This window comes from Mus caroli, chromosome 2, assembly GCF_900094665.2.
Source record: "Mus caroli chromosome 2, CAROLI_EIJ_v1.1, whole genome shotgun sequence".
In the NCBI taxonomy this organism is placed as follows: Eukaryota; Metazoa; Chordata; class Mammalia; order Rodentia; family Muridae; genus Mus; species Mus caroli.
Window position 1 is genome coordinate 150744104 of NC_034571.1, and position 22229 is coordinate 150766332.

At 45.3% G+C, this 22229-nt stretch overlaps 1 protein-coding gene across 3 annotated transcripts in view; it reads left to right on the plus strand.

Moving 5' to 3' along the window:
* Positions 1-7640: 7640 nt before the first annotated feature.
* The window catches only part of Dhx35 (DEAH-box helicase 35), a 61357-nt gene continuing 46768 nt past the window's right edge, over positions 7641-22229 (plus strand). Inside the window, exons 1-4 of one of the 3 annotated variants that reach the window (XM_029474365.1) lie at positions 7641-7760; positions 14276-14409; positions 18713-18805; positions 19236-19313. In XM_029474365.1, coding sequence (XP_029330225.1) covers positions 18778-18805; positions 19236-19313 — 106 coding nt within the window. In that variant the 5' untranslated portion in view covers positions 7641-7760; positions 14276-14409; positions 18713-18777. Of the gene's footprint in view, positions 7761-14275; positions 14410-17992; positions 18090-18712; positions 18806-19235; positions 19314-22229 lie in introns of those variants that run through there. The other 2 variants (XM_021183591.2, XM_029474366.1) reach the window with 2 other exon arrangements.

Here is a 22229-nt window from a genome sequence, read left to right on the forward strand (position 1 = left end):
GAATGTACCCTGAAGATTTTCATGTTCCTCTCATGACAAGGTTATCTGCTGGGTTAGAGCTGTGGTCTGTAGCCATCAAGCATGTGACAGGACAGGACACTGGCACATGGCTCTCAACCCTCTGGGCTAATCCTTGAGTATACAGTTTGTAGACTTAGATTGCTTTATGTTTACAGCTTAGATCGCTGCCTTAAATCTCATGCTAGCCCAGTGACTACAGGTTAGATGGCTGGCATTCCCACTCTCAGTTATAGAAACAGGCTGAAATAGCCTATTCAAGATCACATACCTGGTATATGATGGTATAAAAAGACAGGTGTCCAGGTCCTCTATTGTTTGCCTCTTTGCTTTTCTTGCAGTAGAAAGAAAGGCCTTAGAGCCTGTTGCGTGTGTAGTGGGAGTTAATGCAGAGACAGCCTCATGAATGACAGATGCCCGGATTATGATCATGCATCTCAACTCTACTTACATTTTAAGTCCGCATTCTATAAGGTGGTTTATTCTTTTTTTTAAGATCTATTTATTTATTACACGTAAAATACACTGTAGCTGTCTTCAGACATCCAGAGGATGGCCTCAGATCTCATTACAGATGGTTGTGAGCTACCATGTGGGTGCTGGAATTTGAACTCAGGACCTTAAAAAGAGCAGTCAGTGCTTGGAGATGGCTTATTTGCTAAAGTGCAGTCTAAGCATGAGGACGTGTGTGACAAGCCAGATATGGCGCCCTGCACCTGGAATCCCAGTGCTGGGGAGGTAGAGACAGGAGGAGGATTCCTGGGGCTTGGTAGCCAGCTTGTCTAACCCCAGTCAGCTGGTCCAGTCTCTAAAAATGTCCTTGGAACTGGCAAAGGCGGCTGAGTGGGTCAAGGCATTTGCTGTCAAACCTGATGACCACCAGACTTTGATCCCTGGGACTCAGGTGGTGGGAGGAGGTAACTGATGCCTGCAAGGCATCTGATTTCCACACATGTGCTATGGCACATACCAAAACTATAAAACTGTAAAAACAAAGTAGGAAGTAACCTGACAGTGACCTGTGTGCCCCCCGTGGATGTATATACACACACAGCAGTACACACATGCACACATACACATACCATATGAACATGAGTCATAGGTTAAAGTGCTTGCTTTGCAACCACAAGAACCCACATAAATGTCCCGATGGGCTCATGACATCCCAGTGCTGGTGAGGCAGGCAGATGAGTTACTGGCTGGCCAGCCTAGCCTACCCAATGAACTCCAAGCCAGTGATTGTGTCTGAAAAAGAAAAAAAAAAAAAAAAAAAGAGGAATAGCAGTTATTCTTTGGCTTACATGTGCACACCCACCTGCACACAAATACACCTACACACACACACACACCTTTTTTTGAGAAATTCTAAACCAATAGAAATGTTTTATTCAGTACCCATTTGAGGTAAGTTGTAGTAGTAAATATTAAAAATCCTGGCCTGGAGTTTCTACCCCACCTTTGGTTATTGAATTCCTGGATAAAAACACACACACAGCTTTTATATTTTTAAGATACCTTATGGAGCCCAATAGCTGGGCAGCTGCCTACCCTCCATGCTATTAGAATCTACAATCCTATTGATAACCCCAAGTTATTACTTAATATACTATGTTTCATCTGGGCTGCTCTTAGCTCCAATTGGGCAGCCCTTGGGACTACTGTCTCTTGATCCTTATCCCATGGCAGCCAAAACCTTGTGGTCCTCTCTGCTGAAGTCAGCCAAAACCTCAGCCCCATGTATGTCTCTTCTACACAGCTATTAGCTGTTGGCGTCTTTATTTAGCAATCACAATTCACTCAGTGTCTTGGGGGCCCCAAATTAGCATTAGAATACAAGCAGTATTAGGCCAACCCACTACAGTTAAGTATCAGTGAATTTCTCTGGCTAGGGAGTACTTGGTCAGTCAAACACACTTGTGCGCAACTGTCCTCTCAGTCAGCAGAAATCAAATAGGAACAAGAGATAGATGGAATCCTAAGAAAATCATTCAGTCTCAGGATGCACCAAGCCTTCAGTCTGGAAAGTACTACCGGAGCTGCCTAAGTGCGATCTGAGTCTGCTGGTGTGCTTAGGAGTGACTGTATAGTTCAATGATAGGTCTAGCATGTGCAAGGCTCTAGGTTCAAGAACTGGCATGGGCTCCCCTCCACAGGGGGAGTTGATTATTGGCTTCAGTCCGAAAAAAGAGGAGGGTAAGTACCAAGGTGAGAATTCTCTTGCCATCTCTCTGATATCCTAATCAGCCAGTACAGACTGCGCTGTAAATATTTAGGCTATACTGCAATCGTTCCCCCCCAGTGCTCGGATCAAACCAGAGGTCACACATGCCACACAAGTGTTCTTACCACTGAGCCACATTTTCAACCAGCATGTAGCTCTAAAGGATAACTTCCTCGAAACAAAACAAACATAACAACAACAGCAGCAACAAAAAAATGGCCGGAGAGATGGCTCAGCCGTTAGAGTATTGGTTGTTTCTAGAGAGCCCAGATTTGGTTACATATTTTGTTTACAAACAACCTTATCTCCAGTTCCAGGGACTCCAATGATTCTTGATCTCCACAGGCACCCACCCACATGGTACACATAATACCTTTAAAAGACATAATCGCAATACAACTATTATACCTAACTACCACTCATAACACTTCTCTATCAAATATTCAGTGCTTAAGTGCTTAAGCATAATTTCTTTTCGTCACTGATGACTTGAGTTAGGTTTGTTTGTTTTGTTTTGTTTTTTCCAGACAGGGTTTCTCTGTGTGGCCCTGGCTGTCCTGGAACTTACTTTGTAGATCAGGCTGGCCTTGAACTCATTTGCCTCTGCCTCCCAAGTGCTGGGATTAAAGGCGAGAGCCACCACTCCTGGTTTGAGTTAGTTTTTAGACCCAATCTTCAGTATTGACATACTCTCATAAAATAAAGAATCCATTGAGATGGCTACCACACATTTGTGGGCAGTGTGGCTAGAGTTGCTTTTTAACAAAGGGATTTAAAGTGGCTAACAAGAAAACCCAAGGCCAGGTGGCACAGGTGGCCTAGTGGATAAAAGTGCTTTCTGCCCAGTCTGACTACCTGAGTTTGATTCTAGGAACCCACCAAGCCTCACAAATTGTCCTTTAATGTCTGCTGGAATGCTGTGGCACAAATGTGCTTGCTCCCAGTAAGTAAAAGTAATTTAAAAAATTTAAACCTAATCTATAGGTTCATGTAACACAAAAGTTTCATGAAAGAGTCAAGGTTAGGGGATACACAACAGAATCATGTTTGAAGCTAAGAGTGCATGCTCGGACATGTAAGGACTTATGTAAGGAAACATGTAAATTTACATTCTCCATTAGCCAAGCCATAGGAACCTAGCTTAGAAGCACCATTCAGTGTCTACAAGGTGAAGGAAAACAATTATTCCTGCTATTGAGGGAATACACATATTTCTTACAAGGATCTTCTCATTAAAATATTGCTGTGGAGGGCTAGAGATGTTCAGTTGGTAGAACACTTGTGTAACACACATGAAAAATGGGGTTTGGTTCCCAGCACTATAAATTCAGTGTGGTGGTGCACGCTGTCATTTTCGTACTTGGGAGGTGAGGGAAGAATTGTGAGTTTAGGACCATCCTTGGCTACACCGTGAGTTGGAAGGCAGCCTGAGCTACATGAGATCCTGTCTCAAAATCAAACAAAAAAGTTAATTCTGAACTCCTCAGAGGTCCTCTTGGGAAGCCATGAGGTGAATGTACCCAGAAGGGTTCTGTATGAGTGAACTTTATACTGAGTGCATTCAGGTAAACCTGGTTTCACTGGGCTACAAACCTAGATAGGTGCCCCAGTTTGCCTGGCACTGCCTGTTTGCCTCTTATCCCCAGGTCTCATCTCTCTAACACTCCCTTTCAGGAGTGTCCCAGTTTTGAGGCTAGTCAGAAAGTATCTTGCAGGCCTAAGGAAGCCTTCCCATCCCATCCAGCTCCCCAGAATCACAGGCTACTGAAGCCATCGTGACGTAGGGTTTCTCTTGCTGTAATGAGGCACCATGACCAAAGCAATGTGGGGAGGAAAGGGTTTATTTGGCTTACACTTCCATATTACTGTTCATCATCAAAGGAAGTCAGGACAGAAACTCAAGCAGGGCAGGAACCTGGAGGCAGGAGCTGATGCAGAGGTCATGTAGGTGTGCTGCTTACTGACTTGCTCCTCCTGGCTTTCTTATAGAACCCAGAACCACCGGCCCAGGTGTGGCACCACCCACAATAGGCTGGGCCCTCCCCACCAATCAGTAATTAAGAAAATGCCTTACAGCCAGATCTTATTGAGGCATTCTCTCAATTGAAGTTCGCTCTCTAGCTCGTGTCAAGTTGGCACATGACTAGCCAGCACACAGCACAATACAGTTTCCTGTGGTTATTTGCTGAGTGTCTTTCCTGAGGATCTCTTCACAACTCTGCGCTCAGATCCCTAAAGTGGGTGAACACTTTTGCTTATGGTAATACGAATGTGAACATCATCACTGGTGTACAAAGCCAACGCTGGCACAGTTGTATATGGGACCACAACTGCAGAAGGCCCACCTTGGATTCTCAACAGGAAATCCTGGCACAGCACAATTGTGGAAAGCAGTTCTATGAACCATCTCTTTAGGGGACATCTGTCTGGTCTGGTTTCTTTAAGAGCTAGCCGCTGTAGTGCAAGGATATATGATTGGGTGCAGTAGACAGATCATTTTAGCCTCATTTGTTAATCCTTAGATAAACGTGCCAAGATTTGTGAGGAGCCATCCTGTCTCCAGTGCTCTTTGTGGTTCTAGTGAGGCTGGCTGGACTTGGCCCTGGGGCTGGGACATGTGATCTGGTCCTCAGCAAATCAGTCCATCCTATTCCCTCGCCTCACTGATTGATTCATGGATGGATACACAGGGCAGATAGAGATGGGTTTACCAGAGAATTTTCTTTTGAAATGTCTGATGCTAAAACGATCTGAGACATTGATTTGGCTATCTTGTCACCCCATTACATCTGAGAGAGAAGGCAGCAGAACACAGAGTTCTGGCTATGTCTGGCTATGTCCTGATGTCTTTAGGTCAGATACTCATAGACTTTTTAATATCTATGAACTACTTTTATCCATTATGTTAGTCTCACCCTGTAGCCCATGCTGGCCTGGATCTCATTATGTAGCCCTAACCTGGCCATAAACTCTTGGGGATCCTCCTGTCTTAGCTTTCCAAGTGCTAGGGTTACAGGTGTAAGTCACCACGCCTGCTGCACGAAGCATTTCTACTGACCTGATATTGGTTTTCTACCACTTGGATCCATAATGTCTACAAAGGCATTTTTTCTTTTCTTCTTCTTCTTCTTTCTTTCTTTCTTTCTTTCTTTTTTTTTTTTTTTTTTTTTGAGACAGGGTTTCTCTGTATAGCCCTGGCTGTCCTGGAACTCACTCTTTAGACCAGGCTGGCCTCTAACTCAGAAATCCACGTGCCTCTGCCTCCCAAGTGCTGGGATTAAAGGCGTGTGCCACCACCGCCTGGCTACAAAGGCATTTTTCATGTATAAATGTTATTTTCTATATGAAGGACTTTAATGAAAATATAAAAAAATAAGAATCAGTGTTGGGATTATAGCTCAATAGTAGAGGGCCTAGCAGGCATGAGGTTCTGGGTTAGACTGCCAGCATTGCTAGAATAATTTAGAAACACAGTGTTCAAAATACGTACTTGCTCAATAGCCACTTTCGGCAATTGGCAACAAATAGAAAAATATGATAAGACCCTGCCCTCAGGAAGTTCTCAGCAGTGGACTGGAGAGATGGCTCAGAGGTTAAGAGCATTCACGGCTCTTCCAGAGGATCTAAGTTCAATTCCCAATAACTACTTGGTGACTCATAACTGTCTCTAACTCCAGTTCCAGGGATCCAATGCCCTCTTTTGGGTTTCATGGGCACCAGGCACACACTTGGTACAGAGACACCTACATGTAGGCAAAAATCATATACATAAAATTATTTTAAAAAAACATTAAAAAAAAAGGAATTCCCAGCATAAAGAGAGGCAGACTAACTTTAGTTCAATTGCACAAGTCTTAGGGTAAAATCGGCTTGCAAGTCCTATTCTACTGGGGGAATGTTTGATAGTGGAAGTAGAGAGGTCTTGGAGCTGCTCCTTCAAGGATCTAAAGCAGGGGTGAGGAATTCCCCACAGAAGGATTAGCATGTGTTGGACTTCATTTAATTAGTAAGGAAACAAATCAAACCTAGAAATGAACGTGACATAAACTCAGATTTTGCTAGTGTGCTATATTTGCCCTGGGAGTCAAGCTAACGAGAGCCGATTCCGACCTAGCGCCTGCAATGTCTTGCACTGTGTTAGGTCTTCTGTACCTCATCTCCTTTAACACTTTTTTAAAGCTCAGTTTACAACTGAGATTAAATGTCAGCCAGGTGATGGGTAAGCAAAGGATTCTGAATCAGGGTTACTTGTTTCCACAGCTTTCCGTAATTTGCCATTTCCCTCAAAGAATGAAGCATTTTCTTTTGGAGCTCTAAAAATGTATAGATTTTAAAGCCTCTTAATTTGTGGCTTCCTTGAGCCCAGCATAACTGTTCCATCCAGTAGCCGATGGAAACAGATGCAGAGACCCACAGCCAAATATTAAATGGAGCTTGAGGATGGGGGTGGGGGTAGGGGAAGAGTGTGTGGAAGAGTTGGGGGAAGGACTGAGGGCCCAGAAGAGGACAGGGCCTCCAAAGGAAGACCAACAGAGTCAACTAACCTGGACCCTTGGTCCCCCAACAACTGGAGCAGGGGCTATCCCCGAGTCTGTTGCCTGCCTGCAGAGCCCATTCCCCTAACTGGGCTGACTTGTCTTGTCTCAGTGCGAGAGGATGCACCTAGTCCTGCAATGACTTGATGTGCAGGAGGTGGGGGTGGGGTTGGGGTTGGGACGTTGGGAGGTAGAAAAACAGCATTTGATTTATGAACGGTTGCCTTGGAGGGAACACTGGGTGAATGCACTGGCCTCACTGATCTGATTTCTAGTCTCATCTTCTGGCCCAATGTGCTCCTGCGTTCCCATTTTGCGACATTTCTCTTAAGACCACAAGTTGCCTGTATCATTTCGGCTTTACTTGCTGATAATAAGCATCATTCTGTTTATCTAGCGTTTATTCATTTATAGTTTACCCAGCCCCACCCTCGCCTGAGAAACAAGAAGTTACAGTTCCAGGGTACACAGCAGCATTAACTGAATCATCAGACGCAGGAGGTCGTTACCGCTATTATCTCTCAGTATGAAAATAAGGAGACGCAGCTGCGATAGCAGGTAAACACGAGCATCTCTCAGTTCACCAGGGAAACCCGGCCTCTGCGCACACTCTTAACGCTGGTGAGTGACAGCCTGGGAACACAGCAGCGCATTCCTAGAAGTTAGTGACAACCCAGAGCGTCCAGGCAGGGTAGAGCAGCCAATCCGAGCGACAATATGGCCGCGCGGCATCACGTGTGCCAAGGAGAGGCCCTCAAAGGCAAGCCAAAGCGAGCTGCGATCACGTGATCCATAGGGGGTTGTTGCCGGAAGGCGTGGCTTCTTTTCGCTCCACCCGCCACCCGCAGCCCCCGCGGAGGCTGCTCGCGGGCCACGCCCCTTGAGCCCTGAAGGACTCGCGCTGGTCTAGAGGGGCGGAGTCTTCTTCGTGACCTTTCACCCCAGCATGGCTGCGCCCTTGGGACCAGTGAAATTCTGGAAACCCGGTAAGGCAGGGCAGGGAGCCAGGGTAGATGCCCCGACATGACTTTCGGCCTGGGGACCCGCCCGTGGGCCTGACCGGGGGAGGGCTGGGCACCATTCCTCCGCGCGCATGGATGCTGCAGCCCACGGTGGTCCCGAGGAAGTCAAAGGCCTCCCTTAGCCGGGCGGAAACTCTGGGTGACCTTGTTGGAATTTCTTAGCCTCCTAGGCATCTCTTGAGATGTAGAGTCCTGAAGCGCCCGTGTGTCTTGCTGAAGTCCTGGGGCTGCATTGGGGCTCGAGAGGCAGTTCAGCTCAGTGACTTAGAAGCTTGGGTTATGGAGTCAGAGCGCCCAGGTTCAAGGCTGCCTCTCTGCCTTGCAGCAGCAGTAGATGGAGGACCTTGAACTCTGCCTCCATCCCTCAGAACATCGCTGCCCTCACCTGGGAAGTGGGCGGAATACGAACACCTGTCCCGTGGGCGTGGAGGCAGGAGTACGTGGTCCGACTTAATGGCTCATAAAAGAGAAAATGTATTCCAGTGTTTTAGGGTAGGTCTTGCCCACTCTGAATGTTTACCACAAAGTGAACGCCCTCCTTCCTAGTGGCTGTCACTTTTCCTGTTTTATAGGCTAACAAGTCACCATCACAAAATCCTTTGTTTTTGCATTTTCTCAGGTCGGGTTCTTGTTGAAATACTAGACCATGATCTGTGTAGGATGCACCTTTTGTTCATGCTTTTCTTATAAACTAAACCAAACCAAGCTAAACCAAAACACTGTTTCGTAACTGGTACCAGCCTCTGCCCTTACTTTTTTACACATTTTTCTTTTTTTCTCCTCTACCTGCACTCCAGAAGATCTGGGTGTATACATTGTATTGTGATGAAGATAGTTTGAGACAGAAAAGGCAACAAGGGACAGCTTTCAAAGAGTGTTTTAGATGCTCCCTGGAAATCTGACCATGTGCCTAAGTGTTAGAGAAATAAACTCATGAAGGTGACACATAATTATTTTTTTTAAAAAATCTGAACTGGATATGGTAGCCCATGGCTGTAATCCCAACATTTGGGATGCAGAGGCAGGAGGATCTCTTGAGTTTGAGGCCAGTCTGGTGTATATTCCAGGGCAACCAAGGCCACAAAGATATACCCTGACTCTCTCGTTTGTCACTTTAATGACTCAGCATTTTCAGGCATCAGCTGATTGTCCACCCCAGTAAGTAATGAGTTATCAACTTATTCAAGAGTTAACCAGCAGACCAAAGAGTTAAGTCTAATAGAGGCTTGGATAAATTGCCAAAACTCAGACCAGGGTACCATTTTGGTTAAAGAACCTGGAACTGCTCTACAAGTCTGTCCCATTGTTTAGTCCATCTACTGTGTTGAGAGTACACTTCTGTAGTCAGTCAGGTCGTGAACACATACATGCCTGGGCTCAGCTCTCAAGGTGTGCTCTCCAAGTTACGTGTCCCTGAGAAGAGATGCTAAGCAAGGCAGAGGGGTGCTGTAAGGAAGATGACCTCAAGTACTGGACTGCAGTGCCTTCCCTGCCTGGGTGACTTGCAGAGCCACATAAGTGTTCCAAGTCTCTGCTCCCTTATCGGTCATTTGTCATAATAGGATTGCTGTGAGGATTAAATGAGACAATGCACAAAACACCCGTGGCACTAGGTACACAGCTATTATAATTGTATTAAGGTATAGGAGAGGGAGGGAAAGTGCAGTGTGAAGAATTGGCTGCGTCGTAGAGATGGTAATGGTTTTGGAGCGAACGCTGAGTGCTGAAACAAGTTTGTTATGGCTTGTTTATGGTGAGGTAGAGAATGGCTCTCCAGGCCATTGAAAGGATTTGTGTATTAAGGATGTTCCCAAACCCCCAGTCATGGAGTACTGTGATGGTATTATTATATGTGGGTGTATTTTGGGGTGTGGCAGGAGATGGTGCTGGAAAGGTAGGAAGGGACTTCATCTTGAAATGTCTTTTGAGAGTTAAAGAATCTGAGCGTCTGGGCCAGTGAGATGGCTCAGAGGCAAAGGTGCTCTCTGTGAGAGCCTTAGGGCACCAGCTTGATCCTCATGGGTCATGTAATGTGGATAGAGCGACTCCACAAAGTTGTCCTTTGATGTCCACACATGTGCTTGCTCTCTCTCACTCATACACACACACACACACACACACACACACACACACTCACTCCAAGTAAATAATAAAAATGGCCTCCCTGCTTTAACCCCAGCAATGATATGGTTAAGAAGGCTACTCCTAAGAGAGGTTGCTACTAAAATCCAGGATGGATGTTGAACCTCAGGTCTAGCTGGGAGCTGACAGGAGGGGCCCGTTAGATACCTCAGAGGTAAAGAGAAGAGAAAGTAAAGACAGTGATAATCCTGTGTTCTGGACAGGGTGACTGCCTAGTTCAGTGGGGTCTTGATGGGGTGACTGTGTAAGTAAGAGGGTCTGGATGGGGTGATGGCCTAGGTAAGTGGGTTTCAAATTTTGCTGTATTGTTGAATCACTTGGAAAAAAAAAATTCAATCCTTTTGTTATTGTCAAAAAATCAGGAACTAGGTAGCAGTATTTTTAAACATTTGGGGGGCTTCTAGCATGCCTCAAAGTTGGGGATCCACTTTTTGGGGCCCAGGTATACAGTTTTCATTCACTGAGATTTGAGTAGCTTCAGTGAGTCCTGAGCCCTGGGAATTCACTTTCACTTACAGCATCTTATCAGCTAGCAATAACATCTCTGTGATGAGTTGATATTCCCACAGATGAGCGAAAGGTTCCAGATGAAATGGGTTGTGGGAAATGCAGGTCAGGGAGGTGGTTGGAGCTAAGTGTAAGGTCAGGTCTTGGAATCACGGGCATGTCCTGTAGGCTCTGATAACTACAGGGGCCTTTAAGACAAACTGCATAAGGAAGGTGTGTAATGGACTAACATGTGGTGGACTGAAGGGTTGTGTGTACTGGGGAGACGTGTACACTGGGGAGATGTACACTGGAACTTCCATATGCAGTACCACACTCCGCTTGACTGTTGTCGTATGGGCTCAGAGTTGTTGATTTTTTTTTTTTTTCTTTTTTAAAGACAAGGTCTTCCTCTTAGCCTAGGCAGGCTCTAACCCTGTGATCCTCCTGTGGTAGGCTTCTGAGTAGCTGGGATTACAGACCTTTGACCAAACTTGGCTCTCAAATGGGAAAAATTTGATTGATGTTTTAAATGAAATATTTTTCTTGGGTCTGGAGAGATGGCTCAGTGGTTAAGAGCACTGACCTGCTCTTCCAGGGGTCCTGAGTTCAACTCCCAACAACCACATGGTGGCTCACATCCGTTTGTAATGGGATCCGACGTCCTCTTCTGGTGTGTCTGCAGCTACAGTGTACTCATACACATAAAATGCATAAATCTTTAAAAACAAAACAAAAAAGGAAATATTTTTCTTAAAGATTTATTTATTTACTTATCTATTTATCTGGTTATGAGCCATCATGTGGTTGCTGGGAATTGGACTCAGGACCTCTGGAAGAGAAGTCAGTTCTCTTAACCACTGAGCCATCTCTCTAGCCCTCCCCCTACCCCTTTTAAGTAATTATTTACTTATTTTATGTATATGAGTACACTGTAGTTATCTTCAGAAGAGGGAATCAGATCCTGTTACAGATGGTTGAGAGCCACCATGTAGTTGCTGGGAATTGAACTCAGGACCTCTGGAAGAGCAATCAGTGCTCTTAACCCCTGAGCCATCTCTCCAGCCTGAAATATTTTTTCTGAGTGTAGTGGTACATGCCTGTATTTCCAACACTTGGGAGGCCTGAGGCAGGAGGATTGAAAGCTCAAAGTTAGCCTGGAATTTGTAGTGAATTTCAGGCTATCCTGAGGTACACAGCAAGACCCTGTCTACTAAGACCAAACTGACAAGAACCATCTCCCTCCCCATCACAAGTCAACAAGACTTTAATAACCATTTCAAACTGTTTAGTCATGGTATAAATGGAGAGCTTAAATGACTAGTTTGTGATCTCTAACTTAGTAGTGTGGTATACTGGTCTTGTGTGTTCTGCCTGAGGTTTTTCCAGAAAAGAATGTTCACTTTATTCTCTGGCACACATGGGTCAGAGGGGCCTGTCCCTTTTCATTTTCTCACTCAGTAAGTATTTGATGGTGGCTGTCCTTGTGCCTTGCAAAAGCTTCATTGAGCTGCTTGAGGATTTTTTTCCCCCCACTTGTTTCATGATAAGAGTTGTGCTGTAGGACTGGAGAGATGGCTCAATGGTCAGAGCATTTGGTCTTCTTGCAGAGAACCCACATTTAGTTCCCAGCACCCATGCTAGAAAGGATTCTGAATTGGGCGCTGTTATCAGCCTTGTTTTACAGATGGGTAAATGAAAGCATTAATGGTTTTCGAGAATTGCAAAAACGCTACTTCCTTAAGCATGGCACACACTCCCAATTTAAAACCTGCCACAAACAGAGTGGGCTGTGGGGCGGGTAAGCAGCCTGGGCTTCCAGGTGTGTGTGTGTGTGTGTGTGTGTGTCTGAATGGAGTCTTTTGTAAGGAGAAGAAAAGCTCGTGTATGTGTACAGCAGCTGTTCTTGTAAAAGTCCTGACAGCTGTAGGTTAGAGACAGGAGCGCCCCGGGAGGGCTGGGAACCAGTGTGTGGGAGGATGCAGACCTCCCAGGAACAGTGTTCATGAACTCAGACATAACGGCATGGTTTAATGGTTTGAGAAGAGGGGTATTCTGAACAAAAGCAGGGCAGAAGAAGATCTCTGCCTTAGTTTGAGTTGGGAAGTGGGATGTAGCAATGGAAACAGGAGCCCATGACACCTGTTTTCCAGCCCAGGCTTTGGTCCAGGCCCTGCTCTTTCTTCTCTGGTTGAAGGGAGGTTAGCATTTGGCAGATGTGGCAGTGGCCCACTTACCTGCTTTTTGGCAGCTGCGTTCCTGGAAGTACCTGAAACAGGGCTGGAGATGAAAGCTGCTGAGCTTTGAACTTGCTTCTAGGAGTCTGCAGACCCAGCATCTCTGTTCTTGCTTTTTTCCAGAGGGAAGCTCACACAGGTCTTTAATCCCAGCAGTTGGGAGGCAGAGGCTGTTGGACCTCTGAGTTTGAGGCTAGCCTGATCTGAGTGAGCTCCAGGACAGCCAGAGCTACACAGAGAAACCCTTGAAAAGAACAACCAAACAAAACCCAAAAGATTCATTTTTATTTTGTATTTTGAGTGTTTGCCTACATGTATGTATGTGCACTATGCATGTGCTTAGTCCTCATGGAGCCAGAAGGGGGCGTTAGGCCCTCTGGAGCTGGAGTTAATGGACAGATGGTTGTGAGTCACCTTGTGTGTGCTAGGAACTCAACCCAGGTCCTCTGCAAGAGAAGCAACTGCTTTTAGCTACTGAGCTATCTCTCCAGCCCATTGCTATCTTTTAATTAATTAATTTTTAGAGTATTATTTCTATTTGTGTGAGTTTTGATTGCATGTGTGTCTGCACCATGTGAATGCCTGGTAACAGATTCTGTGGAGCTGGAGTTACGGATGGTTGTGAACTACCATGAGGGTACTGGGAACTGAACCTGGGTCCTCTGCAAGAGGAGCAAGTGCTCTTTACCACTAAGCCATCTCTCCAGCCATATCTTAACCTAGTTCTGTCCTTGGCTCACAGAGACAAGACGAGAAGAAGGAAAAGCTGTTCATATGGGACCTGTACTTCTTTCTCCATGAGATCTGCTTTCTTGATTTGTCATTGTTCTGAGCATGATGCTGTGGCTGTCTGCATTTTAATCTGCCCTGCAATGTTTCTTGGACTGCCATTTCCCATATGACTACCCTAGTTGTGGACAGTTGCATCAGGGTAGGCCTTCCATCTAAGGGGGATGTGCGTCCCTCTTGGTCCAATGTAAAGAACCTCTCACTGCCATACACAGCACACCCTGGAGCTCCAAGTCCCTTTCATTTCACTCTATGACACTTATCTGTCATTCTTAGTATACCAAGTTACTGGGAGGCAATGAATCCCCTGAGGGTCAGTCTGCATCTGTGCTGCCCAGGGCTGCTTTCTAGTGCTTAGAACAGGGCGTGCCATGAAACATTCAACAGTCTGTCTTGTCTTGTATATGGGTGCTTGCATAGCTGGCAGTCACCTGTGGGCTGAACTCTGGGCCATCAGCATCCTGTGGAGAAACTACCCCTTGGCCTGGAGGTTCTGGCCCACAGGCTTTGTCTTTGGCAGAGTCCCACTGGGTTTCTTTCACTCTGTTCAGAATGGTAGGACCCAGTTCTAGATGGCCCAGTAGGACCACCTTGTCCTTTGTTCTAGACTCTGCACTGGACTCTTTCTTGTGTTCTGTCAGGAGCCTCCCTAGCTTTTATTTTTTATTTATTTTTTAACTTTTTAAAACTCCAAAGTTTTATAAATTTGAAATCAAAAGCATTGTTTTCTTTGTTTATCTGTCTTTGAAAAGGTATAACTTTTACACACTCTTTTCTGTTTAACACACCAGAATCTGAAAAACATTTTTTTTTTTTCTGCTACAGGTACAGAAGGGCCAGGTGTCAGCATTTCTGAAGAGAGACAAAGTGTCACCGAGAACTCTGGGACAACCATCATTTACAATCCCTACGCTGCCCTTTCTATAGAGCAGCAGCGGCAGAAGCTGCCCGTGTTCAAGGTACTGCGTGCCTGTGGCTCACCGTGAGCTTGTCACTGAATGGTCCTACAAGTTATAGTGTTACAGGAGCCTACCCCATTCTCGTGTGTGCGTATATGCATGTGGGTGTGTGCATGCGCATGCGTGTGTATGTGTGGGGAGAGGGGGAAGAGATGAGGGCAGAGAACACACCCGCTTTAAGACTGGGAAGGCCTGAAGACTTTTTTCTTAGATCTTGCATATTAGGAAATGGGAAGGATCAGGAAGGCATTTCTATTTTCCTTTCCATTGTTTTGAGTTGTGAACAATTTCTAATGCAGAAAATGACACAGTGAACTACTTCTTCTTCTTCTTCTTCTTCTTCTTCTTCTTCTTCTTCTTCTTCTTCTTCTTCTTCTTTTTTTAAAGATTTATTTATTTTATTTATATGAGTACACTGTAGCTGTCTTCAGACACACCAGAAGAGGGAGTCAGATCTCATTTCAGGTGGTTGTGAGCCACCATGTGGTTGCTGGGAATTGAACGCTGGACCTTCGGAAGAGCAGTCAGTGCTCTTACCCGCTGAGCCATCTCTTCAGCCCCACAGTGAACTTCTAAGTCAACATGTTATCAACATATGGCCAATTTTTGCTTTCTTTTAAAAGATGTATTTAACAGTGTTAACTGTTAGTTTAAGAGTGTCTTTGGAAGAGATCCTTTGGTACTCTTAATCCTCAATGAGACTGTGTTGGGATTTCTGGGGTTAGCAGACATTCCGCATTGTGAGTGTAGGTGAGATGGGGTTAGCAGACAGACACTCCACATTCTGAGTGTAGGTGAGATGGGGTTAGCAGACACTCCGCATTGTGAGTGTAGGTGAGATGGCGCATACCCAGCTTCCTCGAGGCCAATGCATGAACTTGAGCACATTCGGAACCTTTTTTTCCTCACTGAAGTCCTTCCATTCCCTGGACACTGTTGATTGATCTCTTGGTGGCTTCACATGGCTGGTCCCCTTGCAGTCAGAAGGTAGGCTCACAGGCAGCTAACTGTTGTTGGTGAATGCTGATTTCAGCCTCTGGAGCATCTGAGGTTTGAGCTTTGCCTCCATGCAGTGTCTCTGGAATGACTTGTGTGGCATGGCCAGCAGCATGTATGCTGGTCTTCCTGCTGGACAGAGCTGTGTGGGAGATGACAAGGTTTGGTTGGTTGTTTTTTTTTTTTTTTTTTTTTTTTTGTGATGCTGAGGATTTAATCCAAGATGTGCCATCAAGTGTTCAACCCCTGAGCTGTGTCATATCCCTAACACTTCTTTTATTTTTTGTTTTGAGACAGGGTCTTGCCACATTGTTTAGACTGGCCTTGAACTCACTGTATAGTCCAGGCTGGCTTTGAACTTATGATCTTCTTGCCTCAGTCTCCTGAGTTGCTGTGCTATCAGCCCCGCTAAGTCTTAGGTTACTTTCACTTAGACACTGCTGGTGACACCCTTCTAATAATGTGTTCTTTCTCCACATAGATGTGGAACGACAGACTTCTTGATTTACCTAAGTTGCCTTGGTTGGAGTTTCAGGTGACCTTAGACATTTTAGCTGACCTAATTGTGTCTAGGCTTTTTCCTCAGGTGGCTAGAGTTACCCCTTGTATGTGACTGGGATATATGGGTGCGACCCTCAGGACATGAGATGACCATTGCTTCCCCACCACTGAGGGGCACCATTTTTGAGTCATGATGAAGTGTCCCGAATCTGGAATAGACTTCAGGGTCCCTCCCTGTTTCACCAGAGGCGTGCTGGGAGACTTGCTTCACCACTGTAAGCTTTCATTTCCTTATCTGTGATATGGGTTAATAGCACCTGCCTGGTAGGATTGCTGTGAGGCTGGGTGAGGTCACCTGTGCGGTGTTTATAAGGTGGCCGACTTGAACTACCCAAGTACAAGGAAGTGGTTGTGTACTGAGTACGGAGATGTGACCTTTCTGCACTGCCCATCATTTTCTATCTATTGTATAAGTGAGGTGAAACCTAACGAAAAACAAGGTGAGGCTATTGAGAAGTGAATCGATCTCAGGTCCACATTACTGATGGAGAGCTAAGCAGAGCCCGGGTGCTGTTGGAGTCTTGAAAGACCTGACGATGGATGGAGCTGGGGAGGAGGACAGTGTCGCGCTCACCTCTCCTCTTGTTCAGACCAAATGTAAAGGTAGCTTTAGGAAGTTCATGGTGGAGCCTAGCCAGGAACAGCATGGATCCTGGCCTGATCCAGCCTCCCCAGCCCCGGAGGGCAGAAGTGAACTGAAGCAGCACCAGTCTTTCCTTGGCCCATTTCCAAGGCAGTCTCCCCTTGACTTCCCTCCAAAGCTGTTCCCTCTGGGGATGGACACTGCTGTGAAAGGCGTCTATGCCTGCCAGCCCCCTGTCTGATGTGCACTCCCTTCCTCATGGGCAATCCCAGGGTCACACGGCCTGGTGACAGTACCCCCTCGTCTCCCTGTCTCCATTCCAGCTGTCTCCTTGCTGTGTCTGGCCATGTTAGGCTAAAGCACATGCTGCGCCCTGTCCAGATCATCCTGTGTAGCCCAGGCTGGCCCTGAGCTCAGAGATCCGCCTGCCTCTGCCTCCATGTGCTGGGATTAAAGGCATGCGCCACCACCACCTGGCTTAATTTTCCTCCTCTTCCTTCTCCCTTTTTTTTTTTCTTTTTAAAAAGATTTATTTATTTATTATATGTAAGTACACTGTCTTCAGAACAGAAGAGGGTGTCAAATCTCATTAGGGATGGTTGTGAGCCACCATGTGGTTGCTGGGATTTGAACTCAGGACTTTCAGAAGAGCAGTCAGTGCTCTTAACCACTGAACCATCTCTCCTTTTTCAATCGTTTTTTATTTGTGTGTTCATTTGCATAAATGGAGGTTCCCGTGTTCTACCTGGCTCCAGTGTTTAGAAGCTTGGATGTTAAAGCTAGGAGTCTTCATTATTAACAAATGATCCTAGAAGACTTGCCTATTAAGACCTGAGGACTGCGTATCTCCATCCAGGTATAACATATCCAGAAGCCCTGAATAAGCAGGACCTTATTCGCTAGATGGAACCTGTCAGTCCCCCAGCCCTTACTCCTACCAAACACCTCCATAGTACGACAAAAGATGAGCTGACCTCTGATCAGAGAGGGAGCCCCAGGCAGGTTTCCTGCTGAATGAGGCATTGTGGAATATCTCTGTAATCAGCCATGAGTTCAGAAGTGCTTTCTGAAGCTAAGCAAATGGAACACTGGGATTTTCTGGGTTTGTTTTAGTAGTCAGGCCTGTTCCCACTGAGTGGGCATGGGAGACTCGGTTACCTGTGGATGTTTTATTGTCAACTTTGGTTTTGATACTTTTCCATACTACCAAATAAGATCTAATTTTTAATTAGGTAATGTATAAATATTGCATAAAAAACCCAGAGCTCTTCACATCCCTTTTCCTCACCCTTTTCCCCTCCATGGATTTAACACTGTTGTCTCTCTTCTTTAAAAACAAGTCCAGGGTCCTGGGAAGTGCTCCTGCTGTACAAGCACGAGGGCCTGAGTCTGGATCCTTGCATCCATGGATCAAACAGGGCATGTCTGTGCGTGTGTGCTAACTGAAGTGCCAGTGCGGGGCAGAGGCAGGAGGATGGCTGGGACCTGACTCTCAGCCTCGTTCCAGGTTCAGTCATAGACCCTGTCTCAAGGGAATAAGGTACAGACTGATAGAGCAGGATACCTGACACCCTTCTGCACATGTGCACAGTTGCTCGTGCATGCCCGAGCCCGCACACCCATACTTTCCCACATGCGTGTGCATGTGCATGTTTTTTATCCAGGGTCTCATGTAACCTAGGCTGGCATTGAATTTGTGATGTACCTGAAAATGACCTTGAATTACTGATTCTCATGTCTCTACTTTGTAAGTGCTAGGATTACAAATGTATACTCTCATGCTTGGTTTTTAAAAATGCATGTGTGTGTGTATGTGTATATATGTGTATGCATGTGTGTGTGCATATATTAATATGCCTGCAGCATTACTACTTATATTTTGGAGTGTGAGTGTATTAGTATGCCTGCAGTATTAGTTCTTACAGGTGAAAATCATTAATTGGAGGGTTGGGAGTTCACATGTTCTATAGGTGTTCCATACACATGTTGGCTCATGCTGACACCACAACACCATGGCACTTGAGAGATGGAACCACATTTTGATAGTTTTTTTTTTTTTTTTTTTTTACTTTCTTCTGGAAACAGTTTATTTCACAGTTTAAGTGTGTTGGGTCTTTTGAGACAAGATATGGTTGATTACAATGTCATTTTATTTTCTCCCAGCTTAGGAACCACATTTTGTACTTGGTAGAAAACTATCAGACCGTGGTGATTGTTGGAGAAACAGGATGTGGGAAGAGCACCCAGATTCCACAGGTGAGCGTTGCTAATGATGTCCTGCCGAGCAGATTGCAGTTTGGAGGACTTTGTAACTTTGGGATAGCCATTACTGTGATCAGCATCTCCTCTCAAGAACTACTCAGATATTTTTGTTAAACCTTTGAACTTATGATTTTTAGATTAATAATAGAGTTAATAGTTGTTTTCAATTTATTATATTTCCAAAATAGGGAGTCTTCATGCCTAATCTGTCTCTTGGTTCTGCTATCAGATTTGATATGCATGTAACTTCCTAACATTACCAAGCTTGAGATCTGTCATCTGTCAAATAATTTGCTCAGTTATGCCTCAATATACCTATGTTGTTTCCTTTCTTGGTGACTTAGCACAGTGCAGGGTCACCTAGAGGGAGGGTTGTTTGGGGCAGTGGCATCAGATAGGAATCCAGCTGTGGGTCTACTTGCAGTACCTGGCAGAAGCTGGCTGGACAGCGGAAGGACGAGTGGTCGGAGTGACCCAGCCTCGCAGAGTGGCTGCCGTGACGGTGAGTTTCTCTTTGTATTGTAGATTCTGCCTGCCCTTTCTGTTTCCTTGATCAGTTCATTCTTAGTTCTTCAAACAATACAAAGTAGTAGAAGTTACTCCTTAAGAATTTAGCGTAAGAAGAGCTATGATTAGAACTTTTGCAGAATTGATAGCTGTTGTTAGGAACCTTTTAGTAGTAAAGTGCTTAGGGAGTAAAAGTAGTCATATTTGTTTAAAGCCCAGATCTGCCAGCAGAAGAACTGTGCTGCTTCTAAGTGTCACTTCATATTTCTCTCCACGGTAAGGGGGAGTGATTGGGAAAGCGGCTGCAGGCAGGACAGGAAGGCTCTTCTAAGTGTGCGGTTATGACCATGTTTAAGTGTGCTAACTACAGCGAGAGGGAGAACCGAAATGAGGCAGTAAAATGGGGCAGCTGTGGACCTGGAGAAACATTTCTCATCACAAGAGAATTTATTAAAGCTTGAAAACAGAAAAAAATGACAGGAAGCCTTCAGAATGTTTCCACAGCGATTTCCTCCTTCTCCTCTTTTCTTTGGGAGACAAGGTCTCACGTAGCAGAAGCTAGCCTTGAACTGGAAGCAGTCCTTCTGACTAGCTACCCTGGATATTAGAAATGGTAGGGTGTGCCTTAAGTGTCAGCACTCAGGAAGCAGAGGCAGGTGGATTGCTATGAGTTTCAGGCCAGCCTGGTCTATATTGCCAGTTCCAGACCAGCCAAGGATACATAGTGACACCCTGTGTCAAAACGAAAGCAAAACCACTACCAACAGAACACACAAATGCTAGCTTCTGCACCTGCCTCCTTTTCAAGTCTGTGTTATGAGAGAAGGAGACGGATTCTCTGCCTCTCTTCCTTTGTCAATACAGCACATGATTTTCATTTTAAGATTCATAACATTTTACAAATTTTATATTATTAAGATTTTATGTGTCGTAATTATTTTATTGTGTATGGGTGTTTTCCCTGAGAGAATGTCAGTGTACTATGTTCAAGCAATGCTCATGGAGGTCAGAAGAAGGCATCAGATCCCCTGGGACTAGATTTACAGATGGTTGTGAGTCTCCATGTGGGTACTGAGAACTGAACCCAGGTCCTCTGGTTGAGGAGTCAGTGCTCTTAACCACTGAGCCATCTCTCCTGCCACATATTCAGTAATTAAAAAAAAAAATGTTTAAATGTGGTCTTAGTATACCATTCTTTCCTTTCCTTTCCTATTCTCCTTCACTCTTTCTCCTTTCCCCCTAAACTCCCTACCACCCCTTCTCCCCCTTCCTTCTTGATATCTGTGCTGGTGATGGAGCCCAGGGCCCACTAGGCAAGCACTCTGCTGCTGAGCCACATGCCCAGACCCAGTATGAGAATCTTGACTCACACTTTTGTTTCCTGGGATTGCAGACGTTGCTCCTTTGCCTTTTGGTACTGAGGTCCGGTAGCATGCCCCCATCTTCCTGGCGGTTTTGTCTACTTGAATGGGTTCCATTTTAAAACCCTGTGGTTTGTTTTCCTCCAGATGTGGATAAACTCCCTAAATGTCCAGTTCCAGATCTCTGTGTTCTACTGTGGTGTACTGTTTTCTAACTGTTTCGTTTCATTTCTTTCTTTTTTTTTTTTGGTTTTTTGAGACAGGGTTTCTCCGTGTAGCCCTGGCTGCCCTGGAACTCACTCTGTAGACCAGGCTGGCCTCGAACTCAGAAATCCGCCTGCCTCTGCCTCCCGAGTGCTGGGATTAAAGGCATTCGCCACATTGTTTTCTAAGTGCACTGTGTAAGTGTGTATCCCTTGTTTTGAGTGTTGATAGGTGTCCCCCGAGTATACTCTCCTCTAGGACATTGTGTAGACTTACCCAGTGTTGCTGTGTTGGTTTGTTTGTTTGTTTGTTTTAGGGCTGTTGGTTGACCCAGATCCTGGTGCTGCTGGGCCAAGTGCTGTATCAGGCTTTTACTCCAAGCCTGTTGCCGATTATCTTTAGTTGTGTTTATTCCATTTGATTCCTTTTCATTTTTACCTGAGTCTTTGAATGTTTTTAGTATAGAAGCAAATATTTAGAATGAGATATTATGCAGTATGTTACAAATACTAAAAGTGGGTAATGTGGTAAACATGAAAAACACCTGGAGAAATGGCGTGTTTTTATCAGTTAAGTCCGCCGGACAGGCACATCTGTAGAAACCCCCCTCCCTGAGTTTGGCTGCTTTCCACTGACAGCCATGTACATAGCAGTGACTTTCTGTTTCTCCTCGTGGAGACGGAGCAGCCTCTCCTCTCTGTGCACAGTCAGCACACTTACGTTTTGTTTTTGATGCTGGGAGGTTTTCTTGACTTGTAGCTGGTTATCAGTGGCATGGCATAAATGTCCGAGATCATTGCAAATTTTGGGAAGACCTCTTATCTTCTTTGCTGTGTGTATGTGGGTCTAGACCACCTCTGAAGCCTGTCTCCAGCCTGTGCACCTAAGACTGGCTTCTCCCTGGCTTGCCCTCGACTTTGCTTGATTTAGTTTCAACTTGATGTTGCTTTTTAATATATGTGCTGCCGAAGCGAGCACTTGATGTTGCTTTGACAGTAGTTTTCTATGGCTGAATGCTTCATCCCTCTCTTTTGGCTATGCACGGCATTTAGACTTTTGTCGTTATCTTTTGAGACAAGGTCTTCAAGTAACTCAGGCTGGCCTTATCCCTCTTGATACTCCTGCTTCTACTTCTGGAGTGGTGGGCTTACAGGGGGGACTCAGGGTGGGGTGGGGGAGGAAGACAGAGAGACAGAAAGACTATACAAAAGGAGAATAGGAGGCTTGGAATCTGCAGTGAGTTACCTTTTTTTTTTTTTTTTTTTTTGCTTTATTTAAAGCTTTTTTCTTTTTTTTCACATTAGCATTTTTTTTTTTTGATTGGATATTTTCTTTATTTACATTTC